This window comes from Cygnus olor, chromosome 4 (genome assembly GCF_009769625.2).
Source record: "Cygnus olor isolate bCygOlo1 chromosome 4, bCygOlo1.pri.v2, whole genome shotgun sequence".
NCBI classification, from domain to species: Eukaryota; Metazoa; Chordata; class Aves; order Anseriformes; family Anatidae; genus Cygnus; species Cygnus olor.
In genome coordinates, this window is record NC_049172.1 from 9,357,517 (window position 1) to 9,379,383 (window position 21,867).

Consider the following 21,867-nt stretch of genomic DNA (forward strand, 5'->3'; position numbering starts at 1 on the left):
GTCTTACACATGAAGAAAGGAAGCTTTTATTCTCCCTTCAAATATTATGCTAACATTCATTTACAAGTTACAAAACATCTAAATTGGTCTTCCACAAGAGGTACGTGAACATCTGCCTCCATAAACATACTCCTTTCAAGCTGTAAACAAAGCTTCTGAAGGCATTGCTTTAAATACGCCTGCCAGGCTAACTACTTCTTGCACCTTAATTTCTTTCTCTTCATTTTATTTTATTTTATTCACTTGGCATAAGGAACAGGTGAAGTCAAGTGAAAACCTGATCAGCAGTACAAAGTTGTAACAAGTTAAAATATCTATAATATGAAAATTGGTCATAAGGACTTGTTTCTGTTGTTTTTGCCACATATATTCATGAAGTTATATACATAGATATAGACATAAAAGCTGTAACTATATAAAATTAATTTTATTTTCAACTAACAATTGCTGTGATGATTTTAATTATTCTCTCCCAAGCAAGCTGCACAGCCAGTCCCATTGTGAGGCAGGTCATGTACCCAGCAATTTTTCCTCATGTTGCAATTATTTTCACATCACACTAAAGTCTGTATGACCACATTCACTTCCACACGCTCAAGATTACATGAAACTGTCAAATTATAACCAATCACGGGTAAAGCAGCATCCGTAGATGAGTGTACAGTACTTCTTACCATTTATCATGAACAAAGGTTATTGTTACCACCAGAAATGTACCAAATGGAAACACATTTTGGTTCTTATGACTACCTTCACCAGAGTTCTTTCACATCTTTCATAAAACAGTGCATGGACATGCTCATGCTACAAAAGCCATTAGCTCAAGCCATAACAACCTTCCAGTTTTCTTGGTACCCAAAGTAATGCACTGACCAACTGACCATTGTTTTTGTTTAAAACAGCAGAAAACTAGGAACACTATCTGGAAATTTGTACATGTTTTTAGGACTAACTTCAGCATTCTCACATCATAGCTCAAGCAATCAGTAGCCTATGTAGAAGTATACAAAAGCTCAAGTGTTTAAAAGGAAAAAAAATAATTACAATATGTAAAAAGAAAAAAAAAATCTGTTTCTATTTATGGCACCAACACAATTTAAAAACCAACACTGTTTTCACATTGACAGTATCTTTCTTTAATCTTTCATGGGAGCAATAATGGCTCAAAATACTTTATTGGGTTTTGTTTTGAGAGAAGAGACAGCAACAGAAGAATACTATTATGGAAATCTCTCAATATTAAAATGTCTTATCTCGTCATCCTGTTTATACCCTCAAGTCATCCTTCCCATGGGCACCCAGTATCTGCAGTTAGTTTGAGTCAACCCAGCTTCCCAAAGCACTATCTTCCAGCCTAAAAAAATAAATAATCCATCAAAGCAAATCTTTCACAGGCAGGGGAGCCAGGAGTGCACTGTCCATGGCTTTGGTTTCATGGGATCCAGGCAGAATTAGAATCAGCTGAGCCCATGGGAGCGCAGCACAGCCGCGAGACAGGACATCTGTCCCACCCCCAGATGCTGGGAGCTGAGGCTATTTCTTTGATCTCTGCTAGTCTGAACCCAGCTTAGCCTTCAGCTGTCAGGTAGCAGACGCCAGTGAGTCACTTCCTAGGCAGGGTAGGAAGGGTGAGAACAGGAGGGGACTGGGCTAAACTCATGATTAATTCGATTTTCAAACCACAGAGCAGTCATCTCTGCACCCAATCAGACAAGTTACTGCCTGAACGGGACACACCTGCTATTCCTTTCTGATATCTGATATTAACCCTGCCCATCAGTTTGCAATGGTGGGAGAAAGTGGGTCAAACCCCCACACTGATGGTTACCTGCAGGGGTGACTCAGTGGGATCCTGGAAAGTGCATTTCCAAATGACCTGCTTCCCTTGTTGAGAACCCGAAAAGCAAATGACACACTCTACGACGCATGATTCTTCTGATGAGCTGGTATAATACCTTTGTTTCATCAAGAATCTCTTAATGCCAACTTTACAAGTTTCACTGGAGAAGGTGCCCCAGGCATGAGCCACGCCACAAGATACTCCTTTCTTCAGAGGCTGAGCAAAAGGAATCCCTTATTAAGGGCAGCTAAGGAACAAAGTACAGCAGGACAACAGACAAAACAAGAAACAACAAGCAAGGCTGAAACTGTACCCTCTCAGAAAGGAAAGCGCTCAAACAACTACTCAGCTACATGTCGTGTAGAGCTGGGAACAACCACCACCACCCTGGAGAGCCGGACATTAGTCAGACCTACAGCCATGTCATCTCTTATTTTTGCTCTCTCAGAGGGGTGTTCCTTTCAATAAAGGCAGGATAATATGTCAGGAAAGGTAATAACTGTTGAAATTATATTGTTATGGGACTTAACACTCACTGAAGAACTTTGCACTGCTGAAGGGGGGCACAAGCAGCAGGGTACAACGGCTGTTATTTTCTTTGATAACAAGAAAAGATGGTTCTCATTATGCAATGGCTTCAGGGGCCACTTTTTCTGCAAGATGCTCACTCACATCATTAAATAAAAATAGCAGTCTTCTAATAAAAGGCAATATTTAGCCCCGGGAGACTTTTGAGAGTCTAAAGGAATTTCTTGTGCTGCTGCTCTTCCTGCTTCGGTTCCACTAACCAGCACATGAGCATCCAGCTCCCTTCTTCCAATCTCACCCAAAATATAGTCCCATGGTAACAGCGGTATGCTGAAATTCCAGAAACAGTACATTTTGGAATGGGGAGGTTGGCCCAAGCTCTAACTTCTATAGTAGAAACTGCAACTAGCAAAAGGAGGCTGCAACTTTGAGTAACAGCAGCAGCATTTTGGGAAACATCTCGCTCCAACACTGAGCTGCAGTATTTTCATCCATGTAACTCAAGAGTTGACTGTTTAAAAAAATCCGTGATTCTGTAGCAGGGGGATTCAACTGGAGGTAATATATTAGGAAGTAATGCTTAAATAAATAGACCTATGAAGAAGCCAACTATTTACTAAGATGACAGAATTCCTGGAACTGGTCAGTGTTGTACCTCACTTTTGTCTTGAAGAAAATTGAACACACTTCCCCTCAACCAAAATCCAATGCACAGCTCAGTTTTGTGGAGCATTGGGTATTATATCTTGCTTCACTTTGACTGCTTTTCATACCTTAACTTTGCCATTTTGTTACCATTTACATGCAACATCAACTCATTAACCAAAAATAAGGTCAGATCTTCTATTAATAGTGTTCTAATGCCTCCTATAATTTCTCTAGTAGTAAGTCCTAAACTAATTGTTTAAAAGAACATTTCACATTTTGTTTCGTCATTTTTAGTACTTGTTTGTTTAGTGACCAGATAGTCATCCTATGCAATAGTGCAATCTCACCACTGATGGTTCAAGAAAATTTTTATTGGAATATACTCAACCAAAACTATTGCAGGCCTCTTGAGGGGAGAGAAAAAAAAAAAAAAAAAAAAAAAAAAAAAAAAAAAAAAAAAAAAAAACTGATCTGCCACATTAGCTGTTGTTCCAAATGCAGGAAGTTCAGAAAGGAAGCTGAATGACACTATGGCAGCCAGATGTAATGGGAAGTTTACAAATAAAATAATGATGTAGGACTTGACACAAAAAGATATGTCCCCGGTCAACTGGAGGAAGAGAGGGGAAAAAGCCTGGTGAGACCTGTTTTTAATTAAAAACTGTTAATGAAACTGAAGTTCAAAATGAAGAGGAAATAGACTTCTTACAATATAGACGAGGTGACAGAAGGTTGGAAAAGGTCTTTGTCTATTCATGTAATTAACAACTAATAAGTTTTCTAAAATGCTATAAATCAAGACATGTTTCAGGCTACAGCAGTGTATCTTTCAATCACGGCCATTTAACTCTATGCACTTTGCCAAACCACTTACATGTTTTTATCCTCCAAACAACTGTTACGATGATGATTAATTCTCCTTCCAAAAAAAAAAAAAAAAAAAAGAGAGAGAAAAGCTACCTTACCTTTGCAGAGTCATGTTCAGATTGCCTGTACATGCCTTGATCTTGTTTTGTGCTTCTAGATGAGTCATCCCGTCAGTACTTATCCCATCAATGGTGAGAACCACGTCGCCAATCCCCACGTGTGCTCGGGCTGCCTTTCCACCATCACTAAGCTGAAATACCACGAAAATGGCAAATGAGAAACTTGAATGACTTATGTTTATATTCTTTGAATACAGGACCTCAAAAGATTATTTATACACTGTGGTGCTCATAGAAACGGAAACGGAAAATAAAAAGTTATCATTTCTCCTTTGTGAGTATGTTCCTGTGGAAGTTACAGTATATGTACAATCTTTTTTTCTGATAAAGCAATATTTATAATTTCTTATTTCATGTGAATGACAGGAAAAGCATTGCACAGCATTATCCATTTTTCAAAATCAAACTCCACTTCTACTTCACTGGCTGACAGCTGTGCACATTCACTAAGAGACACAAGCAGGGATAGGCACACAAAATTTCCTGGATGCTACATTTCAGTTTCTTATCTCTTCACATCAGAAATTTCTCATAGAGGAGGAGAGAGGAAGGCTAAACCATTTTTTTTCCATACTAGATTTTCAATGTAAGCCATCTATTCAAAGTTTATGTATTTGTCAATGGCTGCTGATGTGTATGGAAGACGTCATTAGTAGTGAAACTGACTTTTCCCCAGCTGCAAATACTAGAAAGTCAAAAGTTCAACACTGCAGACAGGCCAGTTAGAGGATTTTGTTTTGCCTTATTCTTGGTAGGTTTATTAAGGAATAAGAAAGGCCTCTTGAAAAGTTCGTGTCTTTCATCAAGGTCACTGCTGAAGTTCAACTCAACTGCCTTTGGTCCACTTGAATGAAGCACTTTAACAACAGCAACCTTTGTAAAGTTCACATTATTGACCCTGACTGAACAATAAATTAATCTTTTCATTTGAATTCAACTAGCTTAATTACCAAGAATAGAAATAAAAAAAAGGCAACACATAGCAAGATTTATGCACTGACATGCCCATGGTCCTCAAGCTGTTGATCACTTCATATCTGGCTACAGAGAACAGTCCTGTGTGGTGCATATTCCCTTTTTGTTTCCAGTTGCATTCCCTCTCCTACAGCCAAGAAGCTGTAATTGCTTCTTCAGGGAATTGAGTGCACCCTCAGTAAGTTTGCAGACAACACCAACCTGGGGGGAAGTGTTGATCTGCCGGAGGGTAGGAAGGCCCTGTAGAGGGACCTGGACAGGTTGGATGGATGGGCAGAGGCCAATGGGATGAGGTTCAACATGGCTAAGTGCCGGGGCCTGCACTTTGGCAACAACAACCTCATGTAGAGCTACAGGCTTGGGGCAGAGTGGCTTGAAAGCTGTGCACAGGAAAAGGGACCTGGGGGCATTGGTCAATGCTCACCTGAACACGAGTCAGCAGTGTGCCCAGGTGGCCAAGAAGGCCAGCAGCATCCTGGCTTGTGTCAGGAATAGCGTAGCCAGCAGGACCCAGCAGGACTAGGGAGGTGATCGTCCCCCTGTACCCTGCTCTGGTGAGGCAGCACCTCGAGTGCTGTGTTCAGTTTTGGGCCCCTCACTACCAAAAGGACATCGAGGCCCTGGAGCATGTCCAGAGAAGGGCTATGAAGCTGGTGAAGGGCCTGAAACACAAGTCCTGTGAGGAGTGGCCGAGGGAGCTGGGGTTGTTGTGTCTGGAGAAGAGGAGGCTCGGGGGAGACCTCATTGCTAGGCCTACCTGAAAGGAAGGTGTGGGAAGCTGGGGGTTAGCCTCTTCTCACAGATAACTAGCGATAGAACTAGAGGGAATGGCCTCACATTGCACCAGGGGAGGTTTAAGTTGGAAAGTAGAAGAAATTTTTTCTCAGAAAAAGTAGTCAGGCACTGGAACAGGTTGCCCAGGGAGGTGGTGGAGTCACCGTCCCTGGAGGTGTTTAAGGAAAGGTTGGATGTGGCAGTTAGGGACATGGTTTAGTGGGTGACATTAGTAGTAGGGTGATGGTTGTACCAGATATCTTGGAGCTCTTTTCCAGCCTTAATGACGCTATGATTCTATGCTTGGAAGTTACACATGCAAAACCTCACAACTCTTTTTTTGCATGCAAGTTTGAGTCTGTTTCTTGAAAAAAAGTGCTATGTTTTTAGAGAGGTGCTGAAGCAACAAAATTACTTCATCTTTATTTCCAAAAGTGGAGTTCTCCTTGGGCAACAATCACATACTAGCAAGCAACTTCTCCAGGGGAGGCAGAAGTAAGCCTTTCATCCACATTGTCTACAGCCTCTCTTTTAGTGCATCCAGTAGCCACCAAGAAGTTACCCCTTTCAACAATGACCATCCACAAACTACAGTCATCAGTCTCCACAACACTTCTATAACAATTGAAGTAAGGCTAAATCTTGAAAACAGTCTTTGGCAAAGGGTTAGATACACATAGAATACAAGGGACTTTTTGTATTTGTATATGAACAGTATATGAGAAGGATGTCACCTGTCAATAACCTTGTGGAAAGTACACCATCAGCCTACCAGATGTGGTTAAGTCTTTCTTGAAAACTCAGGGACAATACAAGACAGCTGTGATATGTATCTGACAGCATCCGAAGACAAACACTTTTGCCTAATGCTGCAAGACAAGTGCCAATAGAATACTCCAAAAAACTTATATAATTTGACAACATTTTTTTTAAAGCAGATTTCACACTCAGTGAGTCATGGCTGGCATTTTCCCACATCAATCACTATTAAACAGACACATTCATAGTAGCAATCATTAGCAACTCAAAACAACAGCCAAAAATTCAAACAAACACTGAAAAATCCTTCTATCTGGTGTTAATTGTATTTTATCAAATACATTATCTTAGCGAAAGGGGAAGCAGGAAAGGTATGAAGACTTGTCATCTCGTCAGGTTCAAAATAGCAGTTAGTCCCTCAGCATGGTAGGTGAACACAAATATTTCACTCAGAGTTGAAATTGAATGGTGTTAACAAGTGGAAGGCAGCAGAGCAAACGCCATACAAGGAAGGCAGACAGAAAAAGAAGATGCACTAATTTCAGAAAACTTCTGGGCTTGCTAAATTCATCAGAATTGCAATTTCTGTGGTGGATCATTTTCCAAGAGACTTCAACAACAAAGCCAAAACTCCTCAAAAAATTGGTGTTCAGACTCAACTTTTGAGGTAAGAGAGCCAACTACTATAAAACCCAGGTCAGGAAACCCCATGAGCACACAGAACACTATGACCAACATAGCTATTTATAGGGAAGATCCTCAAACCTTGGCGGGGGGAAAAAGGCCATAAACAGTTCTCTAAACTGCTACTGACATTTGACAGCAATGTCTGGAAAAGGGAATGGTACGTAAGGGTGTTAAAAGCTAAAGGTCAGAAGGATCACCATGCCTTGTAGTTGGACTACTAAAGTGAATAAAATCCAGCTTTCTCAGAATATAGGCAAACGAGCACAATCCACATACAATGTAATTGGTGATGAGAAAGCAACCTATAAGCATTCGAGCAGCAAGACTCCAAACGCAGGCTTCTTAATCAATATTTTCGGGGGGGGGGGGGGTGGGGGGGGGGGACACGACACCTTCCATACAAGTGTAAAATAGAACAAATAAATAAAACTCACTTTTTTCTTTATGCAATTCTAGTGGCCAACACACAAGAAACCAGATGATGTGCCTTTCAAGAGGTCACTCTTAAATAATTGCTTTCTGGCAATGAAAATCTGCATGCACAAGTGGTAGAAAGCTGTAAAATTTTCAGCAAAACCCCAAGCTGAAATTGCATTAAAAATAGGGCTGGGAAGCATGTCCTGAAGATGGGAAAAAAAGCAGACGTCCCAGGAAGCAGGGAGAGCTTCAGGCTGTGTCTGCGAGAGACCTGCCGTGCAAGCAGGGGACTGAATCTGCCTTATAGATAGCGAGGGTCACAGACACGGCTGAATTAACAAATTACTGGACTGTTATTTCAAGAACCATGTATGCAGAGAGATGCCAGAGCAGTAATCTCCTTATCTTTATATAGCGGATAAAACTTCCAAGTAACACCTACAGATTTTGGGATAAGAGATCTGACTAATGAAGGGAGGTGAGGTTGGTACTTCTAGGAAATATCATCGCCAGCACGAGTCTTCCCTGGCAGTGCCGGCCAGCATCCCTGCTTCATGAAGCAGCTGTAACAAGCTAGTGGTACAGCTACAGGGCACAGTTTTATGGCAGATACTGGAAAGAGCAATACAATCAGAGCAACAGATACATAAAAATTATTTAAAATAAGCACACACTGAACACAGCAGTAGGAATTTGAACACTGAAATAATTAAGATCACTTTCCTCACTGCAGATATGTTTTTATACCCAGGAGCCTTGGTTTTGACATTTCTTAGGTTCTCTAACTGCATGTTATCATTACAAACAACAAGTTCATATACATACTGGGGATTGTATGTACAACTGTTTACATATTTGAACCAAAAATAAAAGAAAGGTTCCCCATATTCCCTATCGCAGTGGAAACTAACTCCACTGATTTCACTTTTTTTCCACCCACATCCTGAAAAATCCAACAGGTAGAGAAGCTTAAAAAAAAAAAAAAATAGGTGCCATTGTTAAAAATTATAAAACAGGCTACCTGTGAGTCAAACTAATTTCTAAGCAGCAGAAATATTCTTGAAATCCTTGATGTATCTGTTTTAATTCTGTACTTGCAGTAAGAGGAAAGTTTTTTAAAATCAAGAATTAAATACAGCTACCATTTTTTTTTTAAATGTTACACAGCAGACTTCTAAGACCACAAAACTGCCAAACCAAAAACATTTCCTCCTACTTAGTTGCATGTCTATATTTTCTGGGAAGCTCATTTTGAGACAGAGAGGGAGGCAAGCAGGAGACACATTTCATGATCAGGCACCTGCTGAGACCAATCACTCCCACAGTCCACAGCAGCAAACCTCTTCTCATCCCTCAGCAGCCATCAGCTTCATGGCTGAAAGCCAAAATCCAGTCTGTGCCATCCAGAGACACTCAGGACGCTTTCTAATAAACACTTATAAAATCACCCATCTAATAATAGACTTGAGTTTTATTTGAACCCAATTTTTTCACTGCTGTTTTTTTTAAACATCAGAATTCCAAAACTGCAAATATTGTTCGAAAATACGTTCCAAACGTAGATAAAACAGAAGTAAACTAGTTCTTGTTCCAGGATGAACTTCAAAGGCAACAGTACGAAACAATCTCAGCACAGTTCTACCCCCCAGATTTTTTAAAAGCAAATGGACCAAAACATACTGCAATATGACTGCTTTGTTGAGCTAAATTTTAGCTAGCCTATCATTTCACTTTGCAATAAGCAACATAAAGAAAATAAAAAAAAAATACTTTCCACTTTCACAAGGTATTTTAATAGATTCTTTCTAGGGAAATTGTGTGTGTGCACATACATGCACACCTATCTCTGAATCAATGCAATTTGTAGCTTAACTCATTTCTAATTAGCATATAACCATCTCTTTTTCCTCACATGACTAAGAAGAAAACTTGACAAGAATCTCTTCTTTGGACCATATCATTACTTAGCTTTTATGCAGTCCTAAATTAGACTCGGATTGCAGTTACTCATAAGACAAAGGTCTACTTGAATAGAGATGGAAGCTTTTATCTTTCCCACGCCGCCTGCCTTGAATCAACCGTAGCTACAACCGGCTCGCGTGGTGGTGCATCACAACCACTTTTCCAAAGAAACTATTTGTAGTCCAACAGCAAATAATGCTCCCCTGTGGCACAAACATCCTTCAATGTCGTCTGTAACTTCCCCTCTCACAGAATGGCATTCATTGCACCTAATTTAAAACTCACTGGGCTCTCTGAAATCCCTCCAGCTTGATTTTTACTCCTCAAGCATTTCTGGTGTGTGGTTGCCTATAGCAATTCAGTTGAAAAAAAATGCATAATCAGAACAGAAGTGAACCAAAAAATGACCTTTAATCACTACTACTCTTGCTTCCCTTTCAGCCTGCATTCTTCCTACATTAAAGTATTAAAAGAAAAAAAAAAGTACACCCACATACAGAAATAATGTTACAGGAGAACTTTGCAGAACCACAAACTAAGCAAATAGGCAACCTCTCTTTATCAAAAATTTTGCTTTTGCATGCAGATGTTCCAACCGCAGAGGCCTTATCTCCCTGCTATAACACACTTGATGCTACCATTTACACTCGTGACCATTTACACTCCCCTGTTTATTCCTAACCTTGCTGAACCTGAGCAAAGTACTACCTTGCTGTGGTATTTAACAGCATGCTCTCAAATGCATGTAGAGCTCCAAGTACACCAGGAAGCACCCCTTCGGTGGTTCACTGCAAGCTCAGGGAAGAAACCCTTGCTGTCATTTTGGAGCACACAAGCCTGCCCCAAAACACGAGGGCATGTGCCCTGCACAAAGCAACCCACAGACACAAGAGCACATTGCCCTGGGATCTAACACCCAAATCCTGGAGCGCAAATAGGGTAGTGTTGTGCTCCAGCCAGCCCTACCTCCTGGGGAAGCTCGCCCAAGCTGCTCCCCTTGCTCATTCCCTGCAAGTCAGAAAGCAAAAACCCCACTTACACTCTGGACTCCTGACAGGTTTGGTACCCTTGGGATCTAGCTTACCACTTCTGCATGATAAAAAGTACTGAAAGAGTCAGGGGAGCACCTGCTTTTTGTGGCAAATGAGCTTCCTCTGCTCTCACTGGAAACTGAGGGCTGTATCATATTCCTCACAGCCTTTACTATGGCAGTATTATTCACATAGCCAACAGATTAGCCAGCCAGCCTTAATACTTGCTTCCAAATCAAGAACGTACATGCCAATTTTAAAGTCCAGATCAAATTTGTACAGCTGAGGTGTAAGAGCTGTAATATAAGGTTTGCAGTGGAAACCGCTGACACGACTGGCTACAAAATGGGTTATGAGGCAATCCTGTAAATATGCTGAAGGTTTCCCCCAAACAAATCAGGTATCAGAATTAGCTTAGGTCAAAAAAAATTTTGATTACCAGAGTATTTTGTTATGTCCCACTGCCAGGAAACCCTGCCCTTGCCTCTCCCCAGAAGACTGCCCCATGCTCCCCATCATCCACCTGCCTTCTTCTCCCTGTAACTCTGAAGGTGCTCCCAGACCGATGGATAAACCTGCAGTCCAGGGTGAACAGAGCACACCAACCATCACTGAGGACAACATGTAACATAAAAGCATAAAGCAAAGCATTAACCATGCTTCTCAGCCTGGTTCTGTACCCCACCATCAGCTACCATCCCAGGGAGAGGACTACCTATGCCTCCAGCCTGCCCTCCCAGGTCCTCCTGCTTTGCTTCATCCCTTTTTTTCCACTCACAGCAGTTCCCTTGCTGCAGCACAGCAGCGGACGGCTTGGCTGAAGTTTCCCCAAGACAGCTCTTCAACTTATTAGAGCCCACAGAGAAAGGCTGGAGGGAGCCCACAGGCATTCAAGCCTTTCGCTAGTGAGGAACCCACAAAACCACATATCGCTTTTCATTCTCAGTTCTGCCATTTATCCTTGGCAGTAACCCTGACAACAACATATATTTTAACGCGATTGTGCCATGTATCCCTATCATCCCACATTCAGGAGCCATGTCAAACAAAAGCTAACACAAAGCTGGAGTTTTCTTTCTAAACAAACATGGCTGAAAATGCGTGTGGGTTCATGTGTTCTAGACATATCGTTTATAGACATAAGACATATGGTTTCAACCCTCTCTTTTCTTCTTAAACTTTTTCTCTCGCTGTATTTCAACCTTTGATATTTATCGAGTCCTCCACAAAAAAAAAAAAAAAAAAAAAAATGTAAACTGTCACATACATGCACACATCAATCACTTCATCCATCCCTGCACGCACCAAACACAGAGCTACACACCTACAGAGGAGCACAAAGAAGACGGTTGCTACAAGAAGAGGCACCATGCAGCATCACTTACTCTCGCACGCAATTGGGTTGGTGCCAAATAAAATCTAAAACCATTGATTGAGTTTACAGAATAGGATAACTGCACAATGCATAGGTCTTTTGGATACGCCGTCTTCTGTTTTTCATCAGCTGATGCTAAACAGCTCCACTTGAATGCCAGGGGGATGAAACAGAAGAACAAGCCCTCAGCTTCCTGTGCTTGCCCCAGAACAGGTTGCTAATAAGCAGGAACAGTTTCCACGTGCTGATGCCAAAGGGTTATTAGCTAGTGCCATCCCTCACTTGTCACGGCTTCACTGATCATGGGTGCCTTGCAGTTCTACCCTGCCATGGGCAGGTTTCATCTGTGCCCCCCCAGCTACTGCAGATGTCAGGAAGCAGAGGCAGACAGCTTCACAAAAAGTGTCTTCTTCATCTCTAACTTCTCTATGAAAGGGAAGCAATTAACTAAACAAGCAGCAATCAATTCTGATATAATTTATGCATTCTACATGTAGCTTAAACATGTTATTCAGGTACTGAGATATAAGCTAAAATCGTATATACCCTTCTGGGATTCAAAGGATTATTAAAATGAGTCAAAACTCTCACCCACTTCACTTAAGGAATAAAAAAAACTATTCTATGCAAGCGTATCTCTACTGGCACCTAACAAAGCTAAGCATCTGGTCTTGCTTTTTTTAGCCACCTGAAGCTCTGAAGAGAATAAAAATTGTCACTGAGATGGGCAGTACCTGTGTATCCTGATATTCAGGGGACCCAAGTAATATTCTGAGTTGGGGAAGAAATAAAGTTGTGATGTCAAAAATCAAGCTGCTGAAAGGATGATGGCAAAACAATTTGGATATCATGGCTACAGTCAGATTTAAAAGAAGAAGGTGGTGGACAATTCAAAAAAAACATACATTGTCTAAATACTTCAGTGACGGAAAGTGATTTACAGTTAAGTGCCAGAATGTCTGCAGATATTTCGGAGCGTAAATTAGGAGCTTTCAGTAAGCCTTCTCTCAAGGAGCTCAGTTGTGTTCCCATACTGCTGGCATGCCCCAGAGCCCTATTTATTTTAACTGGCTGGCTTCTCTCTGAAGATTATTCTTCTGTTCAGAGAATTTACAGAACTAATCCAGGTTTCTCCCTGGGAGACTATATGCCAGTGGGTAAAAATTATTGCCTAGTTAATTTCTCAGAGAGACAGAAAGAGGAAATGGAATGAAAGCGTAGCTAGAAATGTAATGTAAACTTTGTACGGCTGCTTTAGCTCTTGTGAGCTGTGTGTCTGTAGAGTCTCTCTTGCAGGGCTGTTTTTTTTTTGAATGCCCAACACATTAATCCCACAACCAAAGCAACTACTTGGGACTGCTGAAGAGACATCACTTTAGGAGCCACCTGGCTTGCATCAAAACAGAAGTTTCAAGTACCTGACATTTTTACAGCAAACAATGAGAAGTGCTGCTGACACTGGCACATCCTTGGCAGGCAGCAGCCAAGGTCTTGGCCATCAAGAGCACACAGCATTACATCCAGAAGACTGCTATTGCCTCTCTTTTGGAATGAGCAGTTGAGAAAGTTACAAAATTAGTTGTGGTTTTTTTTTTTTTCCTGGAGTTTCCTGAACTAACCCAAACCAAAGCTTTTCTCTAATTGTGCTTAAGTTGTGTATCAAGTGATACTGAGCTCAGCTTCTTCCAGAAGAACAAAAAATAATAATAATAAATCATTTCCATAGCATGAAGGCCATACACATGAAGATCCCTGCAGTGCGTATAGTTGTGTACTTCCTCTGTTCCCAAACAGGATTATTTTTATTCATTTACAGATGATAAAATTAATTCAACTAACTGAACATCCATCTCCCTAATAATCTTATTAGCTCATTGTGGTTCCATACGGGTTTCAGGGTCCCTCTCAATAGGATATGCCTTTCTTGCATCAAATATAATGTCATTGCCCCATATTTTCCAGAATACACTCTTACATAGGAATACAAACAGAATAATATTTTATTCTGTGTAATTTGAATTAAAGAGTTCCCTATTTTTATTGCCTTGGAGTCCCTCTTATGGGAAGACGAGTTGAAGGATGCAAAGAGGAGTCTCACACATGGCAGTGGTGAGAAGGAAATACAACTCATGAAGCAATCCCACACGTGAAAGCAAAGTGAACAGATGAAGTACATGGGGAAGTGTGAACTGAAACCTCACCTGACAGAAACTAATACAGCTTCTCCAGTGGCAGGAAAATGCTACTACAAATCGAATGCCTCATCATATACCAACTGCTGTTTCACTTTCTCTTATCCACAAAGAGAACAGACATGAATAAACATGTAAGAAACAACCTACTTGCTTCAAAGACTGTATAATTTAGATAATGATAAGCTGCACCACATAAGTAAAGAGAAAAACAGGGGCAAGTTCAGGCACCATGAGTATTCCTTATGGGCAAAAAATCTGTCTAGGGAGTACAGCTCACCTAACCGTTATCCCAAACCAGAATTCTGCTAAACCTCTAGCAGAAATCCACTTTCAAGTTTTAAACCCATAAGCAGCAATGGGTGCCACTGCATCAGCTCCATAAAAAGTTAGGACATATTTAGAAGTCATATATAGGGGGAAAAAATAAATAGATAAATAAATTCTGAGTTAGTGACATAAATCCTGACCAGGAGTGACACGATAGATGTGAGAAATACAAATGTGACTGAAAGACCAATAAATTTTTACTAAATGATGGAAAGAAGAGATCATTTCAGAGACTGCAGGAGGATTGTGATGTAATTCAAGCAACAATGAAGGAAGATGTCTTGGCAACCACATGGGAAGAACTTGGGGACAGCCAGGACAGAAGAGGAAAAAGTTGTATTAGCTGAGAAAAAGCAAGAAAGGGAGCAGCTGGCAGGTTTTGCAACCTGGTCAGAGAATCAAAGTGCAGTCTTGCAAACATCATTAATGAGAAAGCAGCAACTTCTGAACACAGCCTGAAAGAAAGAGATGATGTACTGCCTCAACATCACAGAGTTGTTTTTTTTTTATACAACATTCTCCAGATCAACAACAACAGCCGTACATGTTTGTGCCTTCATTTAAAGCAGTGGACAGAGAACTCCTCAGGATTAGTCAAGCACAAACTTCTAGCACGAAGAAATAAAACAGAAATAGGAGGCATTAGTAAGCCCTAGTGGATATCTTGCCTTTTATATGTCATGGGAATATTAGAGCAGACATTTACTTTAAGCCAGACGCTTACTGGCTAAACACCCAACATATAAAATACCGCAGGAAAAAAAATCCAATAAAAAACCCTCAGAAAATAAGAAACACATTTTAAAGGAGTTGCACATTGTTTAATAAATTCATTCCAGCTGTTTATAGCTAAGACAAAAATCTTTATCACAAGCTAATAAAGCTCATGAGAACATATAACAACTTCAGATTTAATTTTGCATTTCTAGCTTACATGTATATATAGAACATATATAATTTTTTATGTTCTGTTCTATAACAGTTCTAGTTTGCTTGACCTCAAACATGACAATTACATGACTTCAGATTACACAGTTGCAGTTTTTTTTTGTTGATGTTGCTTTGTTTTTTCAATATACATTTATATATACAGACACTCAAAACACTGAATAGTTAACAATCGATCAGAGGCTGGTGAGGCACTGGCACAGGTTGCCCAGAGAAGCTGTGGATGCCCCATCCCTGGAGGTGTTCAAGGCCAGGCTGGATGGGGCCTTGGGCAACTTGGTCTGGTGGGAGGTGTCCCTGCCCATGTCAGGGGGGTTAGAACTGGATGGTCTTTAAGGTCCCTTCCAACCCAAACCATTCTGTGATTCTTTGATATATATACAAACATAGATTTTTATTTTAAAATTTTATTTATGTATTTTTAACACACAGACGTACACCTAGAAATGAAAAAGCATTCTTCCCTCTCTGCTGACGACCTGTATGAGAAGGCCATATGAAGTTTATCAGCATTTTCTTCAGGCAGCATGTGACAAAAATACACTTGTCCAGAGAAATTAGGACGAATACTCTGACTGCAAGACCAAAGACCCTTATTTTAGGCAAATTCTCCTGAGCTTCTGATTGCCAAACACATTGAAAATTAAGACTGAATATCAACCACTGCAAAATTTCCTTACTAAAGTTCCAGAGAGGAAAACACTGGTGTATTTGCTGCCACTATGAACCTTGTCTACATCTTCTGCAGCCTTCTGAGTTTCACTGCTGTGAGTTGTGCCGAGTTATGCCACAACATGTTTTTTGCTAGTTGTACATCTGGAGATCCAGAAAGTTACCCACACAGCTAAACAATGAATAAAGTTGGAAGCTAGTTATCAAATAACTCTGAGAAAGAATAGAAAAAACCCACCACCACAAACAATAAAGAAAACTTAGTCCTTCAAATCTACTCCCCACAATGGTCTATCACTTGCTCTCAGTGTATCACCGTGCAGTGCAAAGTGCCTGGCCACTCAATACGTAAACTTCCAGAGGAATCCTGTAAAATAGAGCCCCATAGTCATGTCAGCTCTCTGACAAATTTGTATTTATTTATTTATTTTGATTATATGTCATGATCTCTGGACCCTATACTACAAAAACTCAAATCAAGACATTTTGAAATTCCATTCTGGAAAAAAAAAATAATATATATATATATATATATATCTACCACAAATATTCACTGTAAAGTTTACATCACAATCACATCTAAGGAGAATAAAAAATTAAATTTCCAGTCTTGAATTTTGGTGCTGAAAACAAGACTGTTTTAGCATTTTGAAAAAAATCTTCTCTTCAAAGCTGATTATAGACAAAGCAGGGCAACAGCTTTGTCAGGTTAAACAATGCGCCACCAAACCCCAGTATCTGCTCATTTCTCCAAAGTGATCAAGACAGATGGTATAGAAGGTCTGCAGGTTTGAACTTTTTTTTCTTTTGTTAAGTGCTAGTAACAGTACTAAATATTGACCACTTGCATAGCAGCCACTGGGCTCCATATGAGCAAGACTCTGGTGCAAGCTGAAAGTGTAAAAGAATTTATGCTCTGTACACTCTAACAAAAATAAATAAATAAAAAGATACTTCCAAATTAAAATGGTATTTAGAATAAATCTTCAAGTATATTCATTGCTGAAATCTTAATCTCAAAAGATATTCTCCACTGTTTTCCAAATTCAAGAAATATGATATAACTAAGGGCCTCTGAAGAACGAGTCTCTTCATCTACTAGGGAACAAAATATCCAAGAAACATCTTAGAAAGTGGAGGAGGAGAGCTGCCCTAGCACAGTTATTCCAGCTTCATGCTCCTGCCCATCTGGAGGTTTACCAAAGCTGGACCTGTTACCCAGTTCAGCAAGGGATGGGGGTGCCCATTGCCTGAAGTGGGGGAAGATGGCTGCTCCCATAGACTTGTGAGATGGGGAATGCAAACCGTTTCCAGAATGGCTGAGGTTCCACCTTTAGGTTACAAGCACATAAAAAAATAAGAGGTAGAAATATTTTGGTCCTTCTCTTCTCCCCTTGCCCAACCACCACGGGCCAGGATATGACACATTGCTCAAAGGCTGTCACAAAATGGCTGCCAGAAAAATCTGATGGATTCCCACTAAAGACCACTGCTGGGGCCATCAGTCCCCAAACAGCAATAGCATACTGACTCCCACTTCTGTGGGCGGAAGGCAAGAATAAGCACATGTATGGCGGCAGAAAGGGAGATATAACATGCAGCCGGTGACCTTTGGCAAGCCGTGCCCACCTGTCATATGAGCTGGTGACACTAAGGGTCACGCTACTTCAATCCTAAAACGCACCGTTTGCATATTTGCTGCCTGGTTAACAAACCAATTTTAGGAGCAGGCTTTTTCCTCATTTATATATCTATGTCATTTTTTATTCAGCCAAACGGGTTCAGCAGGGCAATGAAAAAAAAAAAGATACAGAGAGACTTGAGCTCTTCACACAACCATTCATCATGCCTTCTTTGAAATTAGCAGCTTCATACATTCCTCTCCAGCCACCTATTAGAAGGCATCACGTATCTTAAAATTACACAAGCCACCAAAGGGAGGTCCTAGATTTACAGCACACGGTGCTGCCTGGCCGTTGCGGAGGCTGAATGATCTGGATGCATTTAATACCTCTCACCCGTGTTCAGTTACAGCCCCACACCTCCAACCCACTCAAAAGTTGGCTTTCCCAGGCAGCCCAAGGATGGTTGCTCTGTCTTCTGAGCTGCCAGATTTAAATGGCAACATAGCACAGTTACAGCATACCTAAACATACTTTTGATGCTGGCAACATAGGATTTTCACACATTAATAACAACACATTGTGATAAGACATTTGAATAAATACATAAACACCTAAATAGCTACAAGAATATTAAGATATATCCTCACTTGAATTTGTTACCGGAATTATTTTATTATGTACGAATTTTCACTTCAGAGTTTTGTTTTACTAACAAAATAATTCAAGTTAGTCTGGAACAATCACATCCAAGCTAAGCTCCCATTACTAGCAGCGGGAGTCTTGCAATTGGTAATAACAAGCAGTGAATCCTGAACAAGAAAGGCTGCAATATTGGTGGAGGTGTTTTTTCTTTGTCCTCCAGTTTTCCAGTAGGATTACCCTTAAACCTCTTCAGGCAGTAATTGTAGAAGAATGCAATACACTTTCAAGAACCATACTGTTCTCATCTCTGGACATTGTGATACAAGCCACCAATGTATAGCCACGTGGCCACAGGAATCAAAGGAGATGAACATCTTCTGCAATCTCTTCTTGACCAAAAAAAATCAAAGAATGCTCTAACAAAATGTCTATTTAGTTCAACAGGGCTGAGATTTCACAGTAGATAAAATACAGCTTATGTCTCAGAAGAACGTTATCCAAGTCAGCTTTCAGCCTACAGAGGTAACTTTGGCACTGCCTTTTGAGTAGAGATAAGGAACAGAAGCAAACCATACAGGTGAGAGCCACACACAAAATTTAAACAGACCAAAGCAGGAAAATGAATAAAACTGGAATCCTTGCAAATAAAACTATTTCTCAGAAGCATACCTTCATTCCCACTCTCAGATGAGGTGAAGGGATACTAGGCTAGTGTGGCTTTAGAGTTTTTCTCTTTTCCCATTCACACAAAAACACCCTGTGGCCTGGCAGCACAATCAGACTGAACTAAAACACTGATCTTCCCTCTTGCAACACGGATTACTCGAAGCATGAACTGAAACGGCATTCGCAGCTTTAGCCTGGAGTCCGGTCCCTTACCACAAGAAAACTCCTGTAACTGGCAGTCTCTGTTGCAAGGGAAGGCTCTGAAAGTCTAAGCCACTACAGAAACACAGAATAAAGCAGGTCTGAGCACACTCCCTGAAACCACGACACCAAACTACATGTTTCTGCACAGAACCTGAGCTGATGTTACACAAAGCTTGGGCATTTAGGTGACAACCCACCCTTGCAAGTCTGATACCAGCTGATTAGCTTTACACTTAATCTCCCCAACCCAGGTCTGCCCAGAGCCCTTCTACCCCACAACACAGTCCAGAGACCACAATGGCATTAACGGCCGTGCTGCCGAAGAGTTCAATACAGAAGGCTCAGTGCTAACACCAGCGAAGCAAAAAGCAACATGGCCTCCTCCAGGCCCACACATCAACTGTAGCACATTGTTGCACATATTCCTAAAATCTAGAAGATGGCAGCAACCAAGTTAGGGATGCCTTCCACAACATGTGGGGAAGGTAAGTCTTGCAAACGCTTCCAAATAAACACATGAACACCGCAAGCAGACACAGAGGATGATGGATACAGCTACTGCAGCACTGTCACTAGGATGATGTTCCTCAACAAGAGCAGCAGCAGCAAGGACAATGTTACACTCCATTGCACACGTGAGCTTCCACTCTTACTAATAGCACAGCAACAACTGGATATTTGCTGGCCTGACCAAGAGTTATCGGTCAAATGAGGCATACAAATAATTCCCATCTAACATTAGTGCTGGGTTGCCTGGTGGATTTGAAACCTCCATCCTAGTTTTGGCCATGCTGGCTGCCAGATGCTGATTGTGAGCCCAGAAGAGACCTTCCTATGGCACAGGCCCTCGTTCATCCAGGAGCACAAACAGCTGAGCAGCTCTTGCTGCCTTCAGACATTTTGCTGCCCCCGAGCACTCAGAGGACCTCAGTCTCCCATTTATAGGAACCTCTCACTACCATGAAGTTCACTAAGCATTTAATTACCTCTGAAGTGCTTCTCTCATTAACTAAGCAAACTAAACATGCCAAGGGAAAGAACAGTACTGGCAGCACAGGATTTTGTAGCGATGACTCACACTGAAGAGCATGATACCCCCATGCTAACTGCTGAGGCAGTTACATTTCAAGCCCTTCAGATGCATAAGTAAACCAAGTACACCTCTTTAATCTGCAGTGCTTAATTGCAGTGTGGAGGCTCAAGCCTTTGCAAATTGAAAGCATATAAAATGCAGATATAATGACAGCAGCACAGGATGTGTACCAAGGGTGAAAGTTCCTTCCACATTCCGATTAAATTGAGGGGGAAAAAAATGTCTTTTCTGAGTAAACAAAGCTTACAGCAGAACATGATCTTTCCTTTTTTTTTCTTTTTGCCTTCCAGATGAGACAAAGTTACTAATACAAACAAAATAAAATACCAAGCAGATACATGAAAACCCTGGTGCAGCTGGAAGTTTGCGTTCAAGCATCAACAAGCGCAGAGGTGAACCTCCCTGCGGTTAGGCCAAACCTCCCTGCATCTCGGTCAGTGTCACGAGCACTTCCTAAACACAAAGTGCAGCATCCCCAGAACATGAAATAGCTGTCACTCCTCCCGCTGTTGCGGAAGAGACGCAGGCAGGCTGGTGTTCATCAGCCTGAAGACAAGGCCGACACAGCAACTCAACAGCCTACAGGGCAGGCTGCAGCAGCAGCGATAAGTACAATCTGCCGGAAAACAAAACAGCTAGTCACATCCATCACAACCTGTTAATTATAGCTCTGAGGAGAGAGGGACCTGCATACAACAGTGGGTGGGCAACCCAGCTCACTGCATTCAGAAAGGTGTGCAGTAGGATGAAGAAAAGTCAAGTTCTACAGGAAAAAAATATTTGTAACGAAGCATCGCTGCTCAGATGTGCTGCAGAGCATCTCCCTTCAAACCACTGAAGCTAACTCAGGCCAGGAACAATGGAAAGTTGCTTTCCTGGCACAGGAGGGGAAACTCGTGTCCTTGGGGTAGGATTAGGCAAACATCACCAAAACAAAAGAGCGTGCTAACCTCTAGTTTATGCTATTAAAGTGTCAACAGTAATTATAAAAAGCCTTGCAGTTAAAGGTAATTCTCCCAGAAACTAATTTTTAGGGTACTAATTGAAAAGTTGACAGCTAAAACGAAATATCGTGTCAGCAGAGCATGCGAACAGATGAGCAGTAGCATATGGGCTGGGGGGGAACACAGGGTCAGGGCCACGGCAGGGCTGCAGCCATACAGACTGACTTCAGACCGTGCCCTCCTACTTAGGGTTATTATTAGTGAAGGGGCTTAGGAACTCTCTGAACTGTAAAGGCCAACTAATGACACTTGCAGCTGCAGAGGAAGCCACCCCAGACTGGAAGAGAGTTTTGGGTAACATCATGAGCCACATGAACACAAATCATTCAAAAGCAATCCTAGGCAAACCCTTAGTTTCTTAGAATTCTGCCTGAAGAAATTAGTGCTAGTCTCACAGCCAAGTAACAGTGTCCCCTGAAGAAAAATATTTTTATTTATCTACCTTATCTCCCTTTTGATTGATGGAATGCAAAATTTACTGGCATAAAAGTCCTCTGATTTGGTTCTGC

The 21,867-nt window shown here is 41.2% G+C and overlaps 1 protein-coding gene across 10 annotated transcripts in view; it reads right to left on the reverse strand.

Annotated features, from left to right (window-relative positions):
• PDLIM5 (PDZ and LIM domain 5) overlaps positions 1-21,867 on the reverse strand; it is a 131,248-nt gene that overhangs the window by 86,967 nt on the left and 22,414 nt on the right. For all 10 annotated transcript variants that reach the window (XM_040556305.1, XM_040556310.1, XM_040556306.1 and 7 more), the window contains exon 3: positions 3,982-4,133. In XM_040556305.1, the coding sequence (XP_040412239.1) occupies positions 3,982-4,133 (152 nt within the window). The remainder of the gene's footprint in view (positions 1-3,981; positions 4,134-21,867) is intronic.